Consider the following 22,774-nt stretch of genomic DNA (forward strand, 5'->3'; position numbering starts at 1 on the left):
GCTGATTTCAAAGTTTTTTTCTACATCTTTTGTTTTCAGCATTTTAAGTATAATATAATGTGTCTAGGTATGATTCTTTTTATGCATAGTTAGCTTGGGTTTTACTGAATTCCTAGATCTTCAATATAGTATTTTTCATTAAATTTGGGAAGTTTTCAGCCATTATTTTTCATATATTTTTCTTCATCAATATCTTCTTAATCTCTTTTTATAGCTTTAATTACACATATATTAGACCATTTGATAATGTCACACATGCCCAAAAGAACCCTTTCACTTTCTTCAGTCTTTTATTCTGTGTGTTCTTGCAGCTGGGTAACTTCTATTCCTTTAGCTTCAAATTCACTGGCTATTTTTTTTTTTTCAGTCTCTACTATTAAGTCTATGGAGTTATTATTTTTTTATTTCAGTTTTTGTACTTTAATTTTAAAACATCCATTTGACTTATTATAGTTTTTATTTCTTTGCTGAGTTTTTATATCTGTTCATTCATTATAAACATATCATTCTTTCATTTTAGAATTTCCTTTTAATTTTAAACATATTTATAATAGCTATAATAGCTACTTTAAGTTGTCATTTGCAAAGTCCAATAACTGAGTAATCTTGACTTGTTCTTGACTATTGACCACACATGATCCCCTGCCCTGCACTCTTTCTCTCTCTCCATGTGTAATTATTTTTGTTATTGCTGAATACTGGACATTATAGATAATACCTTAAATTTAGTTTCTCTTGTCTTCCCTGAAAAGGGTTAATTCTTGTTATCACGGGCAGTCAATTATTAGTTGATCACTTTGAATTTATTTTACTCTCCATTAAAATTTTTGTGTTTAAGAATTTCTTGGGTGAGTAGCTTAGTTGATTAGAACATCATCCCGATACTACAAGGTTGCGGATTCAATCCCCTGTCAGGGCACATACAAGAGTCAACCAAATTAACAATGAATGAATAACTGGAACAACAAACCAATGTCTCTCTCTCCCTCTTTCTCTGTCTCTCTTTCTCAAAAAAATTTAAAAAAGAAGCAACCAATTAATGCATAAATGTATGGAACAACAAACTGATGTTTCTCTCTCTCAAATCAATAATAAACAAAATTATGTGCAAGAAAAGTCACTCTAATTTAGAAGGACAAAAAGTCCAAACTTTGTCCCTTATATGTCTTATTAGATCTTGGTTTCAGGTTTTGTCAGGGCAAACCTAAAGTAAGCCTTAGTCCAGAATGTGGCACTTGCCTTCCTAGGCTCAGCCTTTCTTGTGTCAACTGTATGTCAGGAGTTTTAACAAGGTGTTAGTGAGATCTGTCTAATATGATAGGGCCAGAACTCCAACTTCTCCCAACATTGCTCTTCCTCAGGATGCTGAACCTATAATTTGTCTATTCTATTCTTCCTATGGCAGCTGCAATCTGTTTAGCCTCGTGTGATCACATTCTGCAAGTATGTAGGCCAGGAATTAACTACAGACTGACAGGACTTTGGAACCCACTTTCTGGGCAGCTCCCTCTCTCTGATATCATGTGCCATGGAATTTATTGTTTCTGCTGCCTTGAATTCTTGTATCTTCCTCCTAATCTTAGTGGGACTACCATGCACTACTCAGTGACCAGCTCTCTGCATCTCTCTTGGGAAATGATTCCCAAGCAGATAGTTTGGTGATAATGAATATTTCCATGTGAGTTTCTCATGTTTTAGTCTTGCAGTGTCTATAATTCATTACCTAGAAAGAATCACCTCATATGGTTTGTCCCGTTTTATAGTTGTTAACTGCAGGAAGGCTGTTCTGGCCAGTGGCCATATTGCCCACCAGAAAGACTTTTCTGATTACATTCCCACCAAAAGTGTTTTAAAACACCTACTTCCTTTTCACTATGCCAATTCTAGGTTTTGCCATTATTTTAATATTTGCAGATTAAGTGGGTATTTCTTTAATTTCATATATCATGTATATATACCTTGATTTTCAAAATATCTGAAACTTCTAATTATAATTTTGTTTGGGGACAATCATAGTATATTTTCAGTATGTTGCAAATTAGTCATTAACTTTATATGTTAGTAGAATATGTTATTTTAGCTGAATTTAGGCAGAAATAAAATTTTAAAAATAAAAATTATACAAAAACTAATTTAGTATCTTTTTTGGACAAATACAGGCAAATTACCAAGAAATGAAATAGGTTAGAAAAAAATATATTATCTTATGTGATTCTCAAATGTTTGAGCATATATATATATATCTTGGGTAAAGCTTATTTAAAATTAACACCTCCAAAAATTATGTTTGTGGGAACCAACAGCTAAATTTTTAGTAAACCTTATGGGTAATTTTGATGAGGTGGTCTGAGTGCACCCTTTGAGAAATTACTTGTATAATACAACATGGTCTCTAAGAGAACATGGATGGTAGTGCCAAGGAATCACATGAAATTAATGGTATTAGCAAAGACACCAAATACTACATTTTTCTCATGCTACGGAAAAGTATTTTAATCATTCTGAAAGATTCTGCAGCAAAGAAACCTGCTTAAACTAGGTTAATCTAGTACTATCCAAATTTATTTGACCCTACAAACCTTTTAACATCACCATACTGTGGGAGATGCTGAATAATAATAGCATTTGTTTTTTTAAAAAATGATTTGATTTTAACAACAACAACAAAAAAGTTTAGCTATTTTAGCAAGTATCACCTTGCAGGACCATAATCACATTTAAGCCACTGACTTGTTAAAATTCACACTGCATCTAGTTACTATAGTATTTCTAAGCATAATCACAGCTGATTGAATGCAATGTGACTGATATACACCAAATTTCATATGGATGTCACACAGTGACAGCATTGTACAAGTAACAGTAATGAACTCCAACAAACACATATTAAAGTAGACTGGTCAAGCTAAAGGGAATGTTGGGGAACTCTCCCAAAATAAAGTTATTAAAGAAGAGCAAAAAAAAAAAAAAATAATAGCATTTGCCTTTCCAATGGCCTCTCTCAAATAGAAACACTTGAGATGCCATTGATGACCAGTTGGTGCTCTAACTGCCCCAAGAGCTGAAGCTGAGTGTCTGCATTACAGCATTTAAATTATATGTTGAGTGTGAAAAGCTCTGCTAAGTACTAGAAATTGTGCTAAGTGACCTAGTTTAGAAATATTTTGTATTTTTTTGTAACAAGGGGACATTCATAAATAGAGTTGCCACTTCTTAAAAATAAAATCACTAAACTTCTAATATTTTATAAACTCATGATTCAATTTTATTTTCACATTTAAAAATACTATTAAAAGAATGTAGCAGCAGTTTGAAAAGCTAACAAAAATAAATCTAGTATGAATATATATTTTAACTAACATGAAATAAGGCAGTCCATTGGTAAAATATGATTATAGATACTAACAATGTTAGATGTCTACTCAGTCCTCCTTCATTTATCTATAAAGCTTTCATTTGCCAAATAGAGACTTTGCAGGTCTTTTTTCCCTTAAAATATTTTTTATTTGAATAAACAAATTGGTTTACAAAATTATAATGAAGAGCTGTCATTTAACAAATAATGATTTCATTTTTTACAATACTAATTTTAATTGATAAACTAGAGCTGATTTTCCAGCGAAAATTGGCCTCTGAAATCATGCATAGGGCTGCTTAGGTCGACATCTAGGGACACTCTAGTGAAGAAAGACAAAAAAGGAGGAAAGAGTTGAGTATATAACTTTGGGTTTGTATGTTGGTCTTTACTAAATTGAATAAGGACACACCTTCGCTGGTACAAATTGCCATTTATTAGCAGTACCCAGAATCAGACTGGCTACATAATTTGCAGAGCCCAATGCAAAGTGAAAATTCAGGGACACTTTTTTTAAAGTTACTAAGTATTTCAAGAAGGTAACAGCAGAGCATTAAAACAAGTGTGGGCCCTCCTGATCGTAGGAACTTGTGTGACTAAACAGATCTTTGACACATGAAGCTGGCCCTAATGAGAATATGTTCCCCCCAGATCTCTAGGTGACCAGGAGCCCAATAATAAGCAGATAGTTTGGCACACGGATTTCTAGGGAAACCCTCTCAGGACTATAGTTATTTAAATGAGACTCAGCACATTAGATACACAAATGACTATTTGAATGACCTGCTGGGTAATGAGCTATGTTTGATCACTTGTTTTGAGACAGCCAACACTTGCTGTTCTAGAAATACAAGCTGTTCTTTGGTCTGCAAACAGTGGAAAATTTTAAGGGTAATATCGCTGTGTTCCTTATATTATAAAGAAAAAAATTTTAGATGGCATAAAATATATAAAACAGAAAAGAAGCTTGCCTGGGAATTTTCTTTAAAAATTCAATGAAACAGAGGTAATTAAGATCACTAATGTGGGTTGGTGAGTCTACTCTTTTACCTTTGTGTATTGGCTTACATTATGCAAAACACCTACAAGATTCCTCTTGCTGGATTCACGTAACAATGCTTTAATGTATTTAATGGATGTCTCACCTCATAGATGAGAAAACTGGGATTAAGAAAAAATGGTGACTCCAATAATGTCAAAACTTTAGTAAATGGCTGAGCTACAAATAAAAAATAACTTGTACTTATTGAGGATATACTATATACCAGATGTCATGCTAAGCAATTTCTATGTATTATTCATGTAGCTTTTATTAATCAGAGCTCTTTCAAGTAAAAGTGACATATGCCTTACTCAAACTAGTTAAAAAATGATTTTTTTGTGTGTGTTCAACTTGGAAATGCAGGAGTCAGCTTCGGACATAGCTGAATTTATGCTAAAATGATGTCAGGAATTTATGTGTGTTCCCATTGAAGTGTTAGTCATTGAAAGACATGTATTTTAGAATGTCAATAAAACTCTCAGTTACTTATGTCTACATACAGTCATCTCTGTATCCTTTGATTTAAAGAAAATGCAGTTATCAAATGTCTTCCTCCTGGGAGTAGTGAAAATGGCATTCCTTGAATGTACTCACAGTGTAAATCTTCAGTACATGGCAGCAAGGATGGCCCCAATACTCCAGATTTGCATGTCTTTAAGAGCCCTGCTCTCCGAAAGAAAGAGGTTTTCACCTAAAATTCTCAGGGAGGGCTGGGCCCAGACTTGTTTCTGTGCTCACACTGCATGAGTCACCGGGGGAAAGAATGCCCTTTGGGTCCAGCCTGAGTCACATGTGTCTCCTTGGAGCAGGGAGAGTTACACCCATGCCTTAACCATGCAGACTGAAATAAGAAAGGGGTTGTTTCCAATATATCTCAGGGTGTTTTTATCAAAAGAAGGGGAGGTGATTCTGGGTAGGCCTTAGTTAAAGATATCTATCACAAAAGGTATAATTTTTATTTACATTGTACACACAAGCAAACTGAGACTTAAGGGGGAAAAATGAAGGTAATATGCTTCACTGTAACTATATTGTAGGTGTGTGCTTTTCCCAAGGACATAAAAGCAATATCCCAATTCTACAGAATAATAAAAGTGGTTTGTTGTGAATACATTCAAGAAATGCCATTCTTACTACCTCCAGAAAGAAGACATTTGATAACTACACTATCATCTGAAAATTAAAAGACACAAGAGTTTTATAAACATTCTAAGATGCATATTTTTCAATGACAACATTTTATTGGGAACCCACCTGCTACTCAAAAAAAAAAAAAAAAAGAAAAGAATTCAAAACTGTAAACTGTTGAGTGCTCTGCCTATTTATCTCTGTATACATACTTCTAATAGTATCTGACACACTGAAGGTGATCAATAATTTCTGGTTGAATCAATCAGTGAAGATGGATGGAAGACAACCCAAGTGTACATACTTACTTAGTAGTGAATGATAAAGCCCAAAGATACCTCTGAAGTATTTTCTATATAGACAAGTGAAGGATTTGTGAGTATGTTTTGAAAAGGAAACTAGAGGTGTCTACCAGGACTGCATTTTGAAAGAAATCATCCCGTTAACATGGGTCTGCTTAGGGAGAAATCATGGGTGTTTCTATATATAATGACCGACTCTTTCCCAGTGCCGCAACTGATTAAAATCACCCTCAATGCATTTGACAACTGAACTGTCTACTAAGTATTGGTTTATGGTGTGCTTTAGTCATTATTGAGTTGGACCAAGTTAAATGTCTTGAGAATCTGAACTGGAGGTTGTGGGAATCAGGCAGTTTGAAACAGAAGACATCCAGAGTGGAACCTTGTAAATGGTGTACAAGACTAGAATTGGGGTCTTTGCTTCTGAGACTTCAAGTCCTACAGATCCTCTGCAGTCACCTAAGTTGTTGATCAATTACCAGAGCTATTGCTGTGTCTTTTAAATATTCCAGTCTCAGTGAGATCTGCCATCATTGTAAAAAAAAAAGATAGTTCTGAGCACCACTTTTTTAAATGATATAATGCCAACTGCAGGATGTCCAGAGAAAGACAGGGAAAATGATTTGGATTTTAAGTTGAATAAAGTATGTCTGAAGGGATTGATCCTGCTTAGAACAGAGAGAGTATGGATATACATTCATACTTGGAAGGATGTGAAAAAGAGACTGAGTGTATTCTTGGTAGCCCTTTATTACATTGACTCAATTTTCAGATTTAAATAATACATTTTTCTCATAAAGCTATTCCCATAGTAGGCATCCTGTAAATATTTTTTTGTGGATCCTGCATTTCTAGGATTTTATTTAGACTTCATTTTCAATATTGTTACCAATACTTAAATTTACTTATATTTTTGCAAGAGTTTCAGATAACTTCACATTCAGTTTTACTTGGTAGAAAAATATGTCTTTTACCTTAATGGTCTTAAAATAAAATGGAAATTTACTCATCATTACCAGCAAAAAAAAAAAAAAAAAAAAAGGAAGACAAGCAATGAAAAGGGTCATTCTAGCTTTTATAGCAAATGAGTAAAAACCAAGTTTTGCATTATCTTTTTATTAGGCTATTTTTATAGCTGCTCTTTTTGTAATAGTTTATAAATGGTATGAATAAAGTATGTTTGTTGTGAATTCTTTCAGAATAAATGACAACTTATGTAAAATTTTGCTCTCATAGTAAGTTGGGACATTGGGTAAAAAATAAAGCCAGTTGTCTCATTTGAGAATAATTAATTATTTTCAGACTTGATAGTTTTATCTTTGGGAACCCCAGTAATCAAGATTTACTTTCATTAGATTTTATTTGGGACTATGGTTAAACAGTTTCTGCTCAGTCTCCACTCAAGAAAGAGGTTGTTGCTGTCATGAAGAATGGCCATGATCCTTACAAGCTGCAGCAGGGAACCATAAAACTCTGTTTGTGATTTCTTCTTCAAGATAAAATGTGGTCTTTCTGACAATATGACCTAAAACAAATATGTTTTTACACCCTCGCCCATCACACACACACACACACACACACACACACACACACACACACAATCCTGCCCTAAGTGTTATAATTGCAAGGATGTCATTTTAGATTTTTTTGGTGTGCTCTATTCCCCCAAGAGTTTCCACTGCTCTTTGTGATGAACTGCTAATAGAAATTGGGAAATGCATTCAACAATATTTATTAATGTTCAATTGTGACATCTCTGCACAACATCTTCAAATGTTTTTTTATTTCCAACATATACTTTTCATTACTTATCTTCCAAGAAAATAGTACAGATTGTTACTAGGGTTTATTCTAAGGAAGCTAATCAATGAAACAGAAAAAAAATTAAAGTTTTTAAATAATATCTACAGCCTGCAAAGTTTGGGATTATTTTTTATTTGAATATGGTTTAGGAAATGAATTTTAAATTACAAAGTGTAGTTTGAAACTTTTAGGATCAAATGCTTCTAAGATCAGATACTTTGTATACTCACAAGGTTTAAGGATTATTATGGAAAATCCCTGTCTTCTTCTGTATATAAATATTTTTATTAGTAGTAGGTTTTAATTTTTTAGTTAGTAAACTTTTAAAGTAGAGTTTAGTTTTATTAAGATTTATTTTGAGTCTTTCTAATTAGGTTCACAAAATCAAAATTGGAAACATGAAATGGGATCTTTTATGTCAGAGTAGCTCTTGCCTGTGGAAAAATGGACAATTTGAGATGTGAGATTTTGAGATTTGTGGTGTTCATCACTAAATGATTCCTAGTTGTAGAGTCCTGTACAATTCAGTTCAAGTTAACTCTTCTCATTGACATTTGTCAACAGAATTTAAAAAATGTTTAAGTATATGTTATAATTTACCTTTCCAAATTATAAATTCACAGGTACATGCTCATATATTAAAAGAATAATGACAGTATTTATGATGTATCTTATTAATTATTTTGGAGGAAATGCATCGTTACTTTATCAAATCACTCAAATTTGCTTTTATTCTACATTGCTAAATCTCATATGGTTTCTTTTAAACCAAAAATGTATATGATTCATACAGTGCAATAATTATATGCTTAGAAAATGTTCATGTGACATAAAAATAATGCTAAGCCAGTAATCTTATGTCTACATATCTTTCTTTCCTTTCAAAAAAGTATTGTAACCTCTAATTGTTTCTTTCTCTGATTTAGACCGGGGTACTGTGCAGAAGGTGGTGGTTCTTCCTACTAACAGCTCTGCCAATAGTGAGCTCATTCTGGAGGAGTTGGAAGTTTTTAAGGTTTGAACATCTCTTCTATTAGTCTCTGAAGATGCATGATGAATGGAATTCTTTAATCTTACAGCCACTTTGGAGGAAAATAATATTTTATAAAAGATCAAATAAAGAATGTTATAAATTTTGACGGTAGGAAACACCAGATAAAATGAGAAATGTAGAACAAATATTTGTCTGAAATATTTTTATGCATTTCAAGCTATCTTAACATAAAAGGATTAGTTTTTTTTTCCAGCTGCCATCACAACTTTAAGAATTTTGCTCATCATTCTTTTTTAAAAATGAGTTCTTGTGGTCAAGGTCTAGAAGATTTGCCATGAAAGGGCTTTTATCATTTGTTTTACAAAGCACTGAAACCTAAATATTTTCACATTATTGACTGTTAGATAAACTTTCTCATATTTTTTAGCCAGGAATTTCAAGAAAAACTACCTTGTTTTCTCATTTTATTTCTTTCAATCCAAATGTCACCTAAATTAAGTAAAACAAACGTCGCTTTGTCACTCAAAACCTATTCTCTCTGAACTTGAGATTTCACTGTATTATTCTTTCTGTCCTTGAACTAGGCATTTAAGAAAAAACAAAAACAAAAAACACAACACAGTGAAAAAGGGCACACAGAGCAAGTCTGGTCCTGTAAGATCTCACCTGGTCAGAGCAGAGTGCCTATTCTTTATATGTCTGTGAGCCTGGAAAGCAGTTCTGTGGTGCCCCACCCATCCTTCTCTCCTTAAGGTGTGAGTCATCAGAGTTCAAGTGGCCCCTTTTATCTGCATTTGAAAATATGAGTAAAAGCATAGGTAAAAGAGCTGTCAAGGTGAAGAAGAAACTTTGACATGGAATCAATCCTACTGTATCCTACTATTTCCAACTCAACGGATTAAAAAACGTTGGCCCACGGATCAAAAGACTAGGGTCAGCCTAGAGCTGAATAAAACTAGCATTTCTGAACTCAGGAGCAGACTGGTGCTAGTCCTGTCAGTTGCTTTGCCTAGGTTAGTGGACCCAGAATGTATTAACTTATTAATATGTATTACCACAGTCATGAAAATACTGAGTTTATAAGCATACAATAGTGGTTAAGATTCAATACTGTTAGATGATGCTAATAAAGTTTAGATGTGAAGGAATACTTTCTAAAATGATCAAATCAAATATAAAATATGAAGGAACCCTGGCAAATTTACCAATGTTATTAAATTTACAGTTTTTAATGCTAGACTCATTTTATAAGCATTTTATGATTAGTGCATTAAAATTGTGCTCATTGAATGTTAACCATGTCCATTCAAGTGCCTTCCCTATGCCTTGCTTTGTAAAGAAATGGATTGTTTCACTAGATTAAGCAGAATCACATTATATGTAAAACATACTTTTCCTATTTAATTCAGTAGGGACAACTTGGCTAGCCAAAGCAATATAAAGTGCCTTATTCTAGACTTCTTTTGAAGATAGCAGAAATGCCATATTGCAGCACTTCATTTTTAATTCTGAAATACCTTTCTTTTTGGTACTCAGGAAATGTTAATTAAGTGAGTTTGACACAAACTCAAACATATATGTTATGGAAAGGTCTTAAAGAAATGTGAGTTCTTCTGATCATGTGCTAACTACTTATGGTCTGTTATTTGAGTTATGCTGGTGTTATTATCATGAAGAACCAACTCCCAGTGGAAAAACAGTCAGTCAAAAATGCATGCAGGGGTCATCTGCCCAAGAAAGAGACTAAAAAAGCTTGAACTTTCTTACGGATACGTGTGCCGGTGATTGATGTGGCTAAATTGAGAGATACAGTTACCAAATGCGGTTACTGTCTTGAACATGGTGCTTGTGTCACATTTTCAGAGGCGAGGTAAAAATAATTGGGTGTGTATAATATACTGTGATGGGCATGTCAGGAAATAATGCATTTAAAGAGAAAAAGTTCTTAGTTAAGTGTCACACTGATATACTTCAGAAAGCTCAATGTAACTTTAAAAAAAAACAGGCACTTTGTTTTTTATACTGTGCAGAACCACAATCTTTTATTTTAATCCTCTATTCAAAATATTTTCCAAAAATACGTCCAGCTTAACTTGAATTGGAGGTACAAATATTAGAAGTTGCCTAGGTGGATATAACTTGCAATACTTTTTTTGTATGAGTGTGTATTTGTAAGTTATGATCAAAACTTGTTGCATGTGGGAGAGGGGGTGGGTTGGGTGGGGGAGAGAAATTGGGGGAAAAGGGGACAACTGTAATTGAAAAACCAAAATAAAAAAAATAAAAAAAAAAAAAAAAAGAGAAATGATAGCAGATATAATTAGATTCTTAGGAAGAAATGGCAAGTATCTGGATATATACAAAATATTGCTTCTCTTTTCTAATTAAAATGTATGAATAAATTAAAAAAAAAACTTGTTGCAATAGAGTATTTATAGATATCACCATTTCATCTTTTAAATGTAAAAACGTACAATCCAGAAAGTGAAATAATTGTGGACATTTTAAGATGTTGCTTCCATTTGAGTTAATTAAATAAAATTTCACAGACCTTCATCAAGTTATCACAAATCTAATTTTAATTTTTTAAAAGTAACTAATAATATTTAAGAAGTAAAGTTATGAATGGAGTGACTTTCAAAAAGGATTAATATTTTAGATAATTCATTTATCAAAAGGAGACCCTAACATTATTACTTTCTTTGCAAGAAAAAAGAATAAGTATGGTTCAGGCTGATACATCTTTCCAAAGCAACATTTGTCAGGTGAACACTAGTGTGTTACATGGAGTGCTGTGTTGTGAAATAAGAAGGAATACCATTTCACAGCCTTCCACCTAGCTATCCAGATTCAGTCCTGAGTTATTCATTGGATTCAGTATTCCAAGATATACTTTTTTCAATTCTATCAAATTTTCATTATTTTCTAACAATTATATTGATATATATGTTATAATTGCAACTTTTTGATTAGCATATATTTATGTAACAAATTATCCTTACTCCCAGCAGCAGAAATGTATTATAGACAGGTATTGTCAGACTTTGAAAATACATATGCATTAGAAGAGAAATGAGGATTTCTTGAATTTCAACAAAAGAGACAGTTTTTTGAATGCAGAATCCTTTTTAATGATTTGAGTAAATAACATAATGTTTTTCTACTTTTTTCAGAATCATGCTCCTATAACAACAATGAAAATTTCATCTAAAAAGGTAAAGTCAACGTCATTTTTATTTTCTTTACATGTAAAAAATAATTTACTACTGTGAAAATATATTTGTAATGTCTGAAAAATTAATTTTAGTATTAATACTGTTTATAAAATACCACAAAATCACCTTCAATTTTGATGTAGAATTCACTAGCTATTAGTGGAGATAAAATGTAATTTCATACAAAAATCTGTCAGAGCAGAACATACATAGGTAGAGCAAGTTATCCCAATATTTTGTATATCCTATATTCTCAAATATTACTGTGTGAATTCAACCAAAATATTTTTATTTACTCTGAAGAAAGAATTTAGCATGATGTTTGGGCTACTATGAGATCACATACATTCTCAGGGGTTTGGAATGAGTAATCAATCCTCTTTTGAGTTCCTGCTGTCATCACATGTCTCATGCTATCTTTTGGGATTACACATGTCATTAAAAAACTTGTGTGTTTCAAATCTAAGCTATATCCAGGTTCAGGATTTGGGGAAGAAATGTTCGACTATGATTATCAGGAATGTTTAATCTAATTTGTGCCTGCACATGCAAATACATAAGGATCACAGGAAAGAAAAGTCCGTTCCAATCTCTACATGTGCAAAATATGCAGCTGTCCATCCACCAAAGGTATCCCCAAACAAACATGCTAAGAGTCACAGTAATATAATAAAAAATGGAGTAGGTTTCAGAGTAGGACTGGCATGTGTTTGAATCCCAACCTGACCATAAATTATAAATGAATCATTTAACTTCTCTAAGTTAAGTTTCTGCCTCTTCAAGGAATGCTTTTCTCACAAACAAATTAACATATAAATTGCCTTAAATAAAGTGAGTCTTTGATAACTGATGTCTGTAAGAGCCTAGGACTTATTTTTCTTGGAATAAAGAATTTAAAAAAAAGTTTTATGTGTTGGCACAACCGATGACATAACTTTAGTGTTCTTTACCATATTTGGTCTGCTGCAGAAGAACAAGTAATCCACAGTCAGTCTTATCCTATTTTTCACTTGACTTTTTTTATAAAGAAAAATAAATAGGTACAACAAAGCTAAAGATCTATTTGTAAAAATGTATGGTGCATAACAAATATTTTCCCAAGTAACAAGAAGCTATTTATCATTTTCCCTAGTGTCCTAGAGAGCTGACCCTTAGTCAGAATTGCCTTTGAAGTCAACAGGGAAGCCCTTTGTTTACAGTAGTGTAATAGAAAGAGAAAGTGTTAGAGCAAAATTCAAAATGAACACAAAGCCATTTGTGTGACATAGTAGTAGTTCAGTATACAATTGCAGGTTTCAACTTGTAATTCAACCTGTGAACTTGTGGTTCACAATCCATTCCATACAATTCAATATACAACACACATACAGGAAAAACTAAATATTAAATATTTTCAACATCTTAAAATGTAAATAATTAAAAGTTTTATTAAAGTAGTTAGAAAGAGAGCAGGGTAATTGCTTAACTTGGGAGGGGATTCATTTGTCCAACTGCATATTGCATTATTTTTATAGTGTGAAAGAACTACAAATTGCCAATGGTATTTTATGTATATACTTAAATATCATGAATTTAGTACTTTCCCAAGTGCTCAAACTATATTATTGTCTATTTTATGCTCCTTTATTCTCTAATCTATTCTTACATTCTATATAGCAAAAATAATTTGATTAATAAAGAAGATAACATAGAGTGAAACTATCTGTATCCTTTTCACAAATCAGGTTTCTCAAAAAATTTTAATGAAGCTGATAACATTCACCATATTATTAATCAATGTATTCAATAAACACCATTTCAGATACTCCTAGAGAAACAATTATTGTCAAAACATAGTTGTTTTCTTATGGTTTGAATGTCTGAAATGGGGCTCAACATTTTTCAGCCCAATTTCTGAAAAATTAATTGATATGAGTAAAATAATTATCCTATATTAGACATAGTGAGATGTGATTCAAATGATTTATTAGAATTGAAAATTCATAAATTGATAGTCTACTACTACTGTTATTTAACATTCATTGAGCTTTTAGGAGTCAGAAACAATTCTAAGCATTGTTTGTGGAGTTAGCCCTTACATTTAGTTCTTACAGAAACTCTATAGGATAAGTGCTCTATTTTCCCAGTTTTGTTACCAAACAGCAAGCTGGGGTCCTGCTGCCTGCCGCCACCCATAAGGCAAAATTCCAGAGGCAAAGATTTGGTGGTAAAGAAAAGGAGTCTTTATTCAAAAGCAGTCATTTAAGCCTATCAAGTCACAGCCTAAATCACTTAAGCCTATCAATTAAGGCTAAACTCTTAACACCTGGGTTCTCCTAAATTCTTCTATCTTTTACCCTGTTAGTTTCTGTAGGGTTAGTTTACAAACTAAAACAACATACACAAAAGTTACACAATTTTGGAAGAATGACAGGCTTCTGCCTCAAAGCCTGTTCCCTCTTGAACACCCAAAGAATAAACCTGCCACCCTCTGCCTGGCCAGCTCAACCCTAGGCTGTGCCCGGAGTTCCTTCCCATACACAATATCATCCACTGGGAAATGCAGGCACCTGCATCATGATCATCCAGGCATCCTCAAGGAAAGAGAACCTGAGAGCCCGAGCCAAAGCCAGAGCCTAACAGAGAGAGCCAGCGCAGAAGCCAGAAAAGCTCGTGAACCAAAGAGCCAGCCCTCTTTTTATTTCCATTGGCTCTGGAGGCATTTTGCTTAGCTAATCCTGTCCTAGACTGCTTTCCATTGCTTCGGCAAACTCCTCCTACAGCCCCTCCTACTTCTCCCCAGTGATCTTAATCAGATGTCTCCATCAGTTTTACCAAAGAGGAAGCTGATATTCAGGAAAGTCAACCATTTTATGGTTGAGCCAGGATTTGAGTCCCCAGAAGTATGTCTCCAGAGCCTGCCAGACCAATGATGTCCCCATTGATTTAATTTTAAATAGTGTATGTGTGTATACAGTATATATATATATATATATATATATATATATATATATACACACACACACACATATATATATATGAATATGTATAGATGTATGTGCACCTGTGTGCATGTATTCAGGTTCTAGCTTAGAGAGTCTATGCTAAGTTGAATTGTGTATCAGTCCTTTGTAAAATATTTAGTGTCAATTAGAAACATATCCCTTTAACTCCTGAGAACTATTTTATGCACAGCTAAAGGAACTGGAGCAGTATCATAAAAACCTCCTAACACCCTACAAATGATGGAGAATGAAATCTTTATTTATGACTTAGGGTGCTGAATAGCTCTGAATATACAGGAAATTTAAGACATATTTAATATACATACTGATATTCTTCTAAATAATTTAAAAATTCCTCTAATGATATATCTCACTTTCAAAGGCATGTGAGAAACTTTTAAAATTTTTTATCTACTACTGTCTACTTCTTTTTCTAAACTTAAGAATGCTTGTATTTTAGGGGGAAAAATGGGACAACTGTAATTGAATAACCAAAAAATAAAATAAAATAAAATAAAATAAAATAAAAGAATGCTTGTATTTTAGCCTTCGCTTTTTCAACTTTACAATGTGATGGGTTGCCAGATTTAAAGAATAAGAAAGCTGCCTTGTGATTTGCTAAGAGACAGCATTCAAAGAAAAAAGCAAACATCATAATTTAAATCTGTAATATATTAGCTCCCATCTGAGAGAACAATAAATCCCAATGTCTAAAACACATTACCATTATATATGGTGCTCTGAGCTTTTTTCTTTAAACAGGAAAGTGGTAATGTTATAGGCATATTAATGTAGGAAAACTATTTATTTTGGCTTTATACCTCTGGACTTTGCTTCTCATTTTTAGTCTCCTTTCAAAATGAATCCAAGGGTTTGTGGGCATATATTATAATGTGTTCCTGCTGAAAGTCCTCTTGTAACTTCCACATCTGAAGTAAATCATCATCATTTCTCTAATAGCAACAGTTGTATGTGAGCTCCAATGAAGGGGTTTCGCAAGTGTCTCTGCATCGCTGCCACATCTATGGCACCGCCTGCGCTGACTGCTGTCTGGCAAGGGACCCTTACTGCGCCTGGGATGGCCATTCTTGCTCTAGGTTCTACCCAACAGCGAAGCGGTGAGTACTAAAATTCAGCTGAGCGTCAAAACTGATGTCACCAGACAACTGTGGTACACTTTAAAACCAGCACTGAAAGAAGCAGCTCTGTTTAGTACTGCGTTATAGTCTTTGAATGAAGAAAATATCACTGCTTTATAACTTGAGATTCTCGGGGATATGTAAACTAGTATAAGTACTTTAGAAATTTTTTTCTCCTTTTAAAACACATTTATCTTTTTTTTTCACATTACCTAATTTTTAAGTCATTTTTGTTTTATAGGCTTGATTGAGTATAGCCTTAAATTCCACCTTCGTAGGATTTCCCTGTGCCACTTAATTCTCCTGTAATCAAATGCTTGACCTGGTTTAGGTAAAAAGAACATTGCCCCAGGATGGGTACCCTGAATTGCTCTCAAAACCTTGATGACCATTCTTTACCCTTTAGAATGGTGACTGAATGATTTCTGATTAGAGAGTAAGGCAGTCTGAAGCAGTATCTTTTATCCAAGCAAAGAACCAATTTGCATCATTTTGAAAGGGAACCACCAAAAGTGAAACTAACTGCAGAACAAAGAATATGCAGAATTTAGGGTCACCAAGATCACAGACAATTTCAGTCTTACCTTGATATGGGTCAAGATGGGTGACAGGGCCAAAACCTATAAAATTAGTGTCAACAGCAGAAAGTAAATAGGACCAGCCATGAACACCAATGATCCTTCAAGTAAAATCATTGGGGTGATGTTGTTTTATAGCTACTTTATGCTCTGTCATAGATACAGGCCTTTAAGGACATTGACAATTTAAACAACCCTTGAACTTTTGCATATCAAGATTATTCTGATGCTTTTATCTATTAGTTCAACAAATTTATACCATGGGACAATTATTTGCCAGGCAATGCTCTAGTATATCACTCTGAAAAAAAACAAAAACACAACTCCTGCATTGTAGGATAATAAATTACAAAGGCGAAGACAGACAATACAAATAAGGAACCCTCTGGTATATCAAAAAATGAGAAGGTCTATGAATTTTAAAAGGGCAAAGAAGGGAGATAAGGGGTGTGGGAAGCAGGGGTTGCAATGTTAAATGGTGGGCAGGGGAGACCTTACTGAGAATGTGATATTTGAACACGGACTTGATTGTGAAGCAGAATGCCACCTTGGCATTATTTGGGAGACTAACATTCCAAAGAAAGAGACCAGAAATCCTTAAAGCTGAATTGAAATAGAAAACTACAGAGAATTTTTGAACATGTGAGTGGTATTATTTGACTTTGGTTGAAAAAGATCATCTAGTTGAGTTTGTCTGGGACTGCAGCCCTGGGGTAGGGAGAGGATGGGGGAGGGGAGAGAGAAGCTGCAAGAGAGGCTACTCTAATGATCCAAGTGAGATACAATGGTGACTTGCACAGGGATGATAGAGGTGCAGGTGGCAAAAGTGGTCTGATTCTGAATAGAGCTCACAGAATCTGCTGATGTATTAAATGTGGGATGTTAGAGAAAGAGAGGCCTCAAATAGGAACCAAGTTCTGAGAAAGGACCATTGGAAATATGTAGATGGAATTTAATGAGAAACAGAAAACTATGGAAGGAGTAGGTTTGTGGGGAGAAAGTTGATAAGTTAACAGCACCTGTGAGATATTCAAGCAGAGATATTGATTAAGCAGTTAGAAATATGAACCTGAAGAAGAGATGAATGGCTTGAGCTAGATAATTTGAAAGTCTTTTGTATTCAAAGTCATGAGATATAATGAGAACCACCATTCTTTAAACCATGAGTCCTTAGGATCTGTGTTCAATGACCCATATTCTTCCAAGTCATTTTAAGACTTAGTTAGGAGGTCTTTTGATTTCTACATAGAATTTATGGACCTCATTACCCTGAGATCCTCTCTCTGCTCTGGAGTTCTGAACCTGGACAAAAGTGTGAGACAAGCAAATTCCAAATGTAATCTCAAATTAAAAATGATTTTTGTAATTTCTTTTTTTATTTTGTATTATATTTTCCGTTACCAGTTATTCCCTCTGTACCTTCTTCCACTTCCCCTCCCCTCCCCTCCCCCCTCAATCACCACATGTTTGTGTACATGAGTTATTTTTCTTTATGCTTGATCCATCCACTCCCCAGTACTTCATACTGCTTTCCACAGTGGGTGCACCAATTTGCATGCCCACCAACAGGGCATGAGGGTTCCCCTCTCTCCACATCCTCCTCAACACTTGTTTGTTGATTTACTGATGATGGCCATTCTCTTAGGTGTGAGGTGATATTTCATTGCGGTCTTAATTTGCATCTCTCTGATAATTAGTGATGCTGAGCATCTTTTCATATGTCTCTTGGCCACCTGTATGTCCTCTTTGCAGAAATGTCTGTTCCAGGCCTTTGCCCATTTTTTAATTGGATTGTTTGAGGGAGTTCTTTGGTAGTGAATTTTATAAGTTCTTTATAAATTTTATATATTATCCCCTTATGAGATGTATTAGCAAATATGTTCTCCCATTTAGTGGTTTGTCTTTTGTTGGTGATATCCTTTGCTGTGCAAAAACCTTTTAGTTTGATGTAGTCCCATTTGTTTATTTATTATTTTGCTTCTTTTGCCGGAGGAGATATATAAGAAAATTATTGCTTCAAACAAAGTCCGAGATTTTACTATGTTTTCTTCTAGGATTTTTATGATTTCTTGTCTAACTTTTAAGTATTTAATCCATTTTGAATTTATTTTTGTGTCTCGCTTAAAAAGGTGGTCTAGTTTCATTTTTCTGCACATATCTGTCTAATTTTCCCAACACCATTTATTGGATAGCCTATCTTTAGCTCATTGTTTTGCCTCTTCTGTCAAATATTAATTAACTATAAAGGCACGGGTTTATTTCTGGGCTCTGTATTCTGTTCCATTGATCTATGTGTCTGTTTTTATGTCCATACCATGCTGTTTTGATTACTCTGGCCTTATAGTATAGTTTGATATCAGGTAGCATGATTCCTCCAAATCTGTTCTTTTTTCTCATTCAACAATATTTATTTTTCACTCCCAATTGTGATAGCAGTGATATTTCAAAAGTATTTCCATAACCATTTGTAAGGCAATAGATATTTCTTGGTAAGCCATTCTCAAAGTTGGCATCTGTAAAACATGGAATACAATCTTCAATCTGTTAAACAGATTTAGTGCTGAAAAAAGCTGAATCCCTGTACTTTCTAAGAAAGACAGTAATATGAGGACTATGAAATGAATCTTATCATAGTCCCATAGGCATACCAGCCTTTTCTATAACATGAAAGAATTAAAGATTAGCACTCCTTCCCTGTAAAACTCTCAGACCTTGGCTTTGACCAACAAGCATTCTTATTTAGAACGAAGAATATTCCTAAAATAAAAGTATATACTATTTGTAGACTATCATTGCATATTTGAGATATATTTTATAAGTTTATGTTAAAATATGAGTTGACTCATTTGTTCTCATATTTTTCCATCTATTATAACCCCAGTTATTCTTTCTAAGATGTATGCACAAACATAGATTCCACATTGTCATCCTAATGTTAAAAATTATGATCTTAATCATGTTGCAATAATCAAGAAAACTGAAACTATTTTGCAATTCTTAATGTTACAGTATGGTGCCTGGTATGAAGCCATGTATCATGGGTTTTCTGTTAGAACTAATAAATGAATTTAGTGAAATTGCAAGATACAAAAGTAATATATAAATCTGTTGTGTTCTTATACACTGATAACAAACTATCAGACAGAGAAATTAAGAAAACAATTCCATTATAATTGCATCAAAAAGACTAAAGTACTTAGGAATAAGTTAATCAAGAAGCTGATAGACCTGCACACTGAAAATTATAAGACAGTAATGAAAGTACTTAAGATGACACAAATAAATAAAATTAGATTTTATGCTCATGGATTAGATAATTAACATTGTTAAAATATCCATACTATCCAAAGCAGTCTGCAGATTCAGTGCAGTCCCTATCAAAATCCAATGGCATTTCTTACATAAATAAAACAAACTATCCACAGATTTGTGTGGAATCACAGATGACTCCAAATAACCAAAGCAATCTAGAGAAAGAAGAACAAAGGTGGAGGCATCACACTTCCTGACTACAACCCATATTACAAAGCTATAGTAAACAAAGCAGTATTACACTGGCATAAGAACAGACACATAGATAAATGGAACAGAATAGAGAGCCCAAGAATAACCCCACATATATATGGTCAATTAATTTAAGATCAAGGAGCCGAAAGTATGCTATGTGGAAAGGAAAGTCTTTTCAATGAATAATGTTAGGGAAATAGGATGGCCATATATAAAAATAAGTAAATCTGGACCACTATCTTACACATATACAAAAATTATCTAAAAATAGATTAAATACTTTAATGTAAGGACTGAAGCCATTAAACTCCTAGAAGTAAACATAGAACAATAATATATTGGTCTTTGACATGAGTTTTTTTTTTATCTTACTGCAAAACAAATTAACAAAAACAAAAATAAGCAATTAGTTATACATCAAACTATAAAGCTTCTTCATAACAAAAGAAAGAAATGAAAAATCATCAAGAAGGTGAAAAGGCAAACTACTGAATGGGAGAAAATATTTTCAAATCATATATCTGACAAAGGATTAATATCCAAATACATAAAACCTCATACAAGTCAATAGCAAAACAAACAAACAACAAAAAACCCAGGAACAATTCGATTAAATAATGAGCAGATGATCTGAATGGACATTTTTTCAAGGAAGACATGCAGGTGGCTAGTAGGCACATGAAAAGATGCTCAACCTCAATTACTAATCATCAGGGAAATGCACTTCAAAATCACAATGAGATAATACCAGTTAGAATTGCTATTATCAAAGAGACAAGAAATAAGTGTTACCAAGGACGTAGGAAAAAAAAGGGAATCCTTGTGCACTGTTGGTGAGATTGTAAATTGGTATATCCACCATGGAAAACAGTATAGAGTTTTCTCAAAAAATGAAACTACCAATATGGTCAGCAATTTCATTTCTGGATATTTTATCAAAGAGAACAATAACACTAATTTGAAAAGATACAGGCACCCTCATGTTTATTGCAGCATTTTTACAATACTGATTTTGTATCTCAAAATATATACATTTACACAATGGAATACTATGAAGCAGAAAGAAAGAAGGAACTCCTACCATTTGCGACAATATGGATGGAACTAGAGAGAATTATGCTTAGCGAAATAAGCCAGGCAATGAAAGACAAATACCATATGATATCACCTAATACAGGAAACTAAAGAACAACACAAACAAACAAGCAAAATTGAACCAGAGGCATGTAAACAAGGAGCAGACTAACAGTTACTGGGGTTTGAGGGGAAGATAAGGGGGGTAAATAGGGGAAGGGTATAGACAAGGAACTAGTATAAATGACCCGTGGACATGGACAACTGGGTGGGGACTGACTGTGGGAGAAGGTGTGGGAAGAGTATGGGGAAGCAATGGGGGAAAAAGTGGGACAACTGTAATAGAAAAACAATAAATAAATCTATGTGTGTGTGTGTGTGTGTGTGTGTGTACATACACATGCATACACACAATGGAATACTCTTTAGCCATAGGAAAGAGTGAAATCTTGACATTTGTGACAATAAAGATGGACCTTGAGGGCATTATGATAAGTGAAATAAGTCAGACAGAGTAAGACAAATACCATATTATCTCACTTATATGTAAAATTTTATAAACAATAAAACAAACCAAGCTCAAAGATACAGATACTAGATTGGTGGTTGCCAGAGGCGAGGATTGGAGGGTGGGGGAAATGGGTGATGTGGATCAAAAGGTACAAACTTCCTGTTATAAAACAATTAAGTCATGAGGATGAAATGCATAGCATGGTGATGATTGTTAACAATACTGAATTGCATATTTGAAAGTTCCTAAGGGAGTAAATGTTAAAATTGGTTATCGCATGAAAAAAACTGCAACTATGTATGGTGACAGATATTAAGTAGCCTTATCGTGGTGATTACTTTTCAGTATATACAAATATTGAAAAATTAGGTTGTCTGCCTGAAACTTATATGCCAATTATACCTCAATAAAGCAGTACAAACAAAAATATATGTGTGTCATGGGTTAGAAAGTAGTAGCCATTTAAAGAGCTATCTTGGTGATTTCTAAAAATATTTAAATTATATCACAAAGAGCCAAAAATGTAATACACATGGTATTCCTTGGCCTTCCCATACTCATCTTTGGCTCACATATTAGAAGTTTGATTAAAAATATCTATACTGTTTAAATTCTCCAAATTATTTCCAAACAGTGAAAGCAAAACATGTTTGCTGAATGAATTAACTATTTGCTAAATTCCCATAGATAGTATTTATTTTTTTTAGAGATTAAATAGTAGTGATAAAGAATGTTCATTTGGAGAATTTTCCACATTTATTTTCTTTAGTAGTGTTAACTTGCCCTGTTTTATTCCAATCATACTGTTTATCTGGAATAAGTTCACATAGAGGAATTCATAAGAATGAAATAAATGCATGTTATTTGTATGGAAACAGAGAAATAGTTATACTTGAAAATCAGTGGAGCCCATACTTTGACATAGAGTGGCTATATACCATTGACTTGGTAGTTTCCCTTTTTAAAAGAAGTTATTAGTAAACAATATAAGCATTTTTCCTCTTCATGCTCAAGTATCTTAAATATTTTGGCATTTGTATCAAATATTTTTCAATTTAGACTCAAATGTTATTTATTCTGGATTCAGATATGTAGTTAGAAATTTTATTTTAAGACAGTCTAATCAGTTCAATCCTCAAGTA

General features: G+C 33.5%; 1 protein-coding gene across 2 annotated transcripts in view; it reads left to right on the forward strand.

Moving 5' to 3' along the window:
- SEMA3C (semaphorin 3C) overlaps positions 1-22,774 on the forward strand; it is a 177,422-nt gene that overhangs the window by 144,316 nt on the left and 10,332 nt on the right. For both annotated transcript variants that reach the window (XM_090287286.1, XM_090287287.1), the window contains exons 13-15: positions 8,557-8,645; positions 11,798-11,839; positions 15,784-15,941. In XM_090287286.1, the coding sequence (XP_090143412.1) occupies positions 8,557-8,645; positions 11,798-11,839; positions 15,784-15,941 (289 nt within the window). The remainder of the gene's footprint in view (positions 1-8,556; positions 8,646-11,797; positions 11,840-15,783; positions 15,942-22,774) is intronic.

Source organism: Furipterus horrens, unplaced genomic scaffold, assembly GCF_987537825.1.
Source record: "Furipterus horrens unplaced genomic scaffold, mFurHor1.1.pri manual_scaffold_9, whole genome shotgun sequence".
Lineage (NCBI taxonomy): Eukaryota > Metazoa > Chordata > Mammalia > Chiroptera > Furipteridae > Furipterus > Furipterus horrens.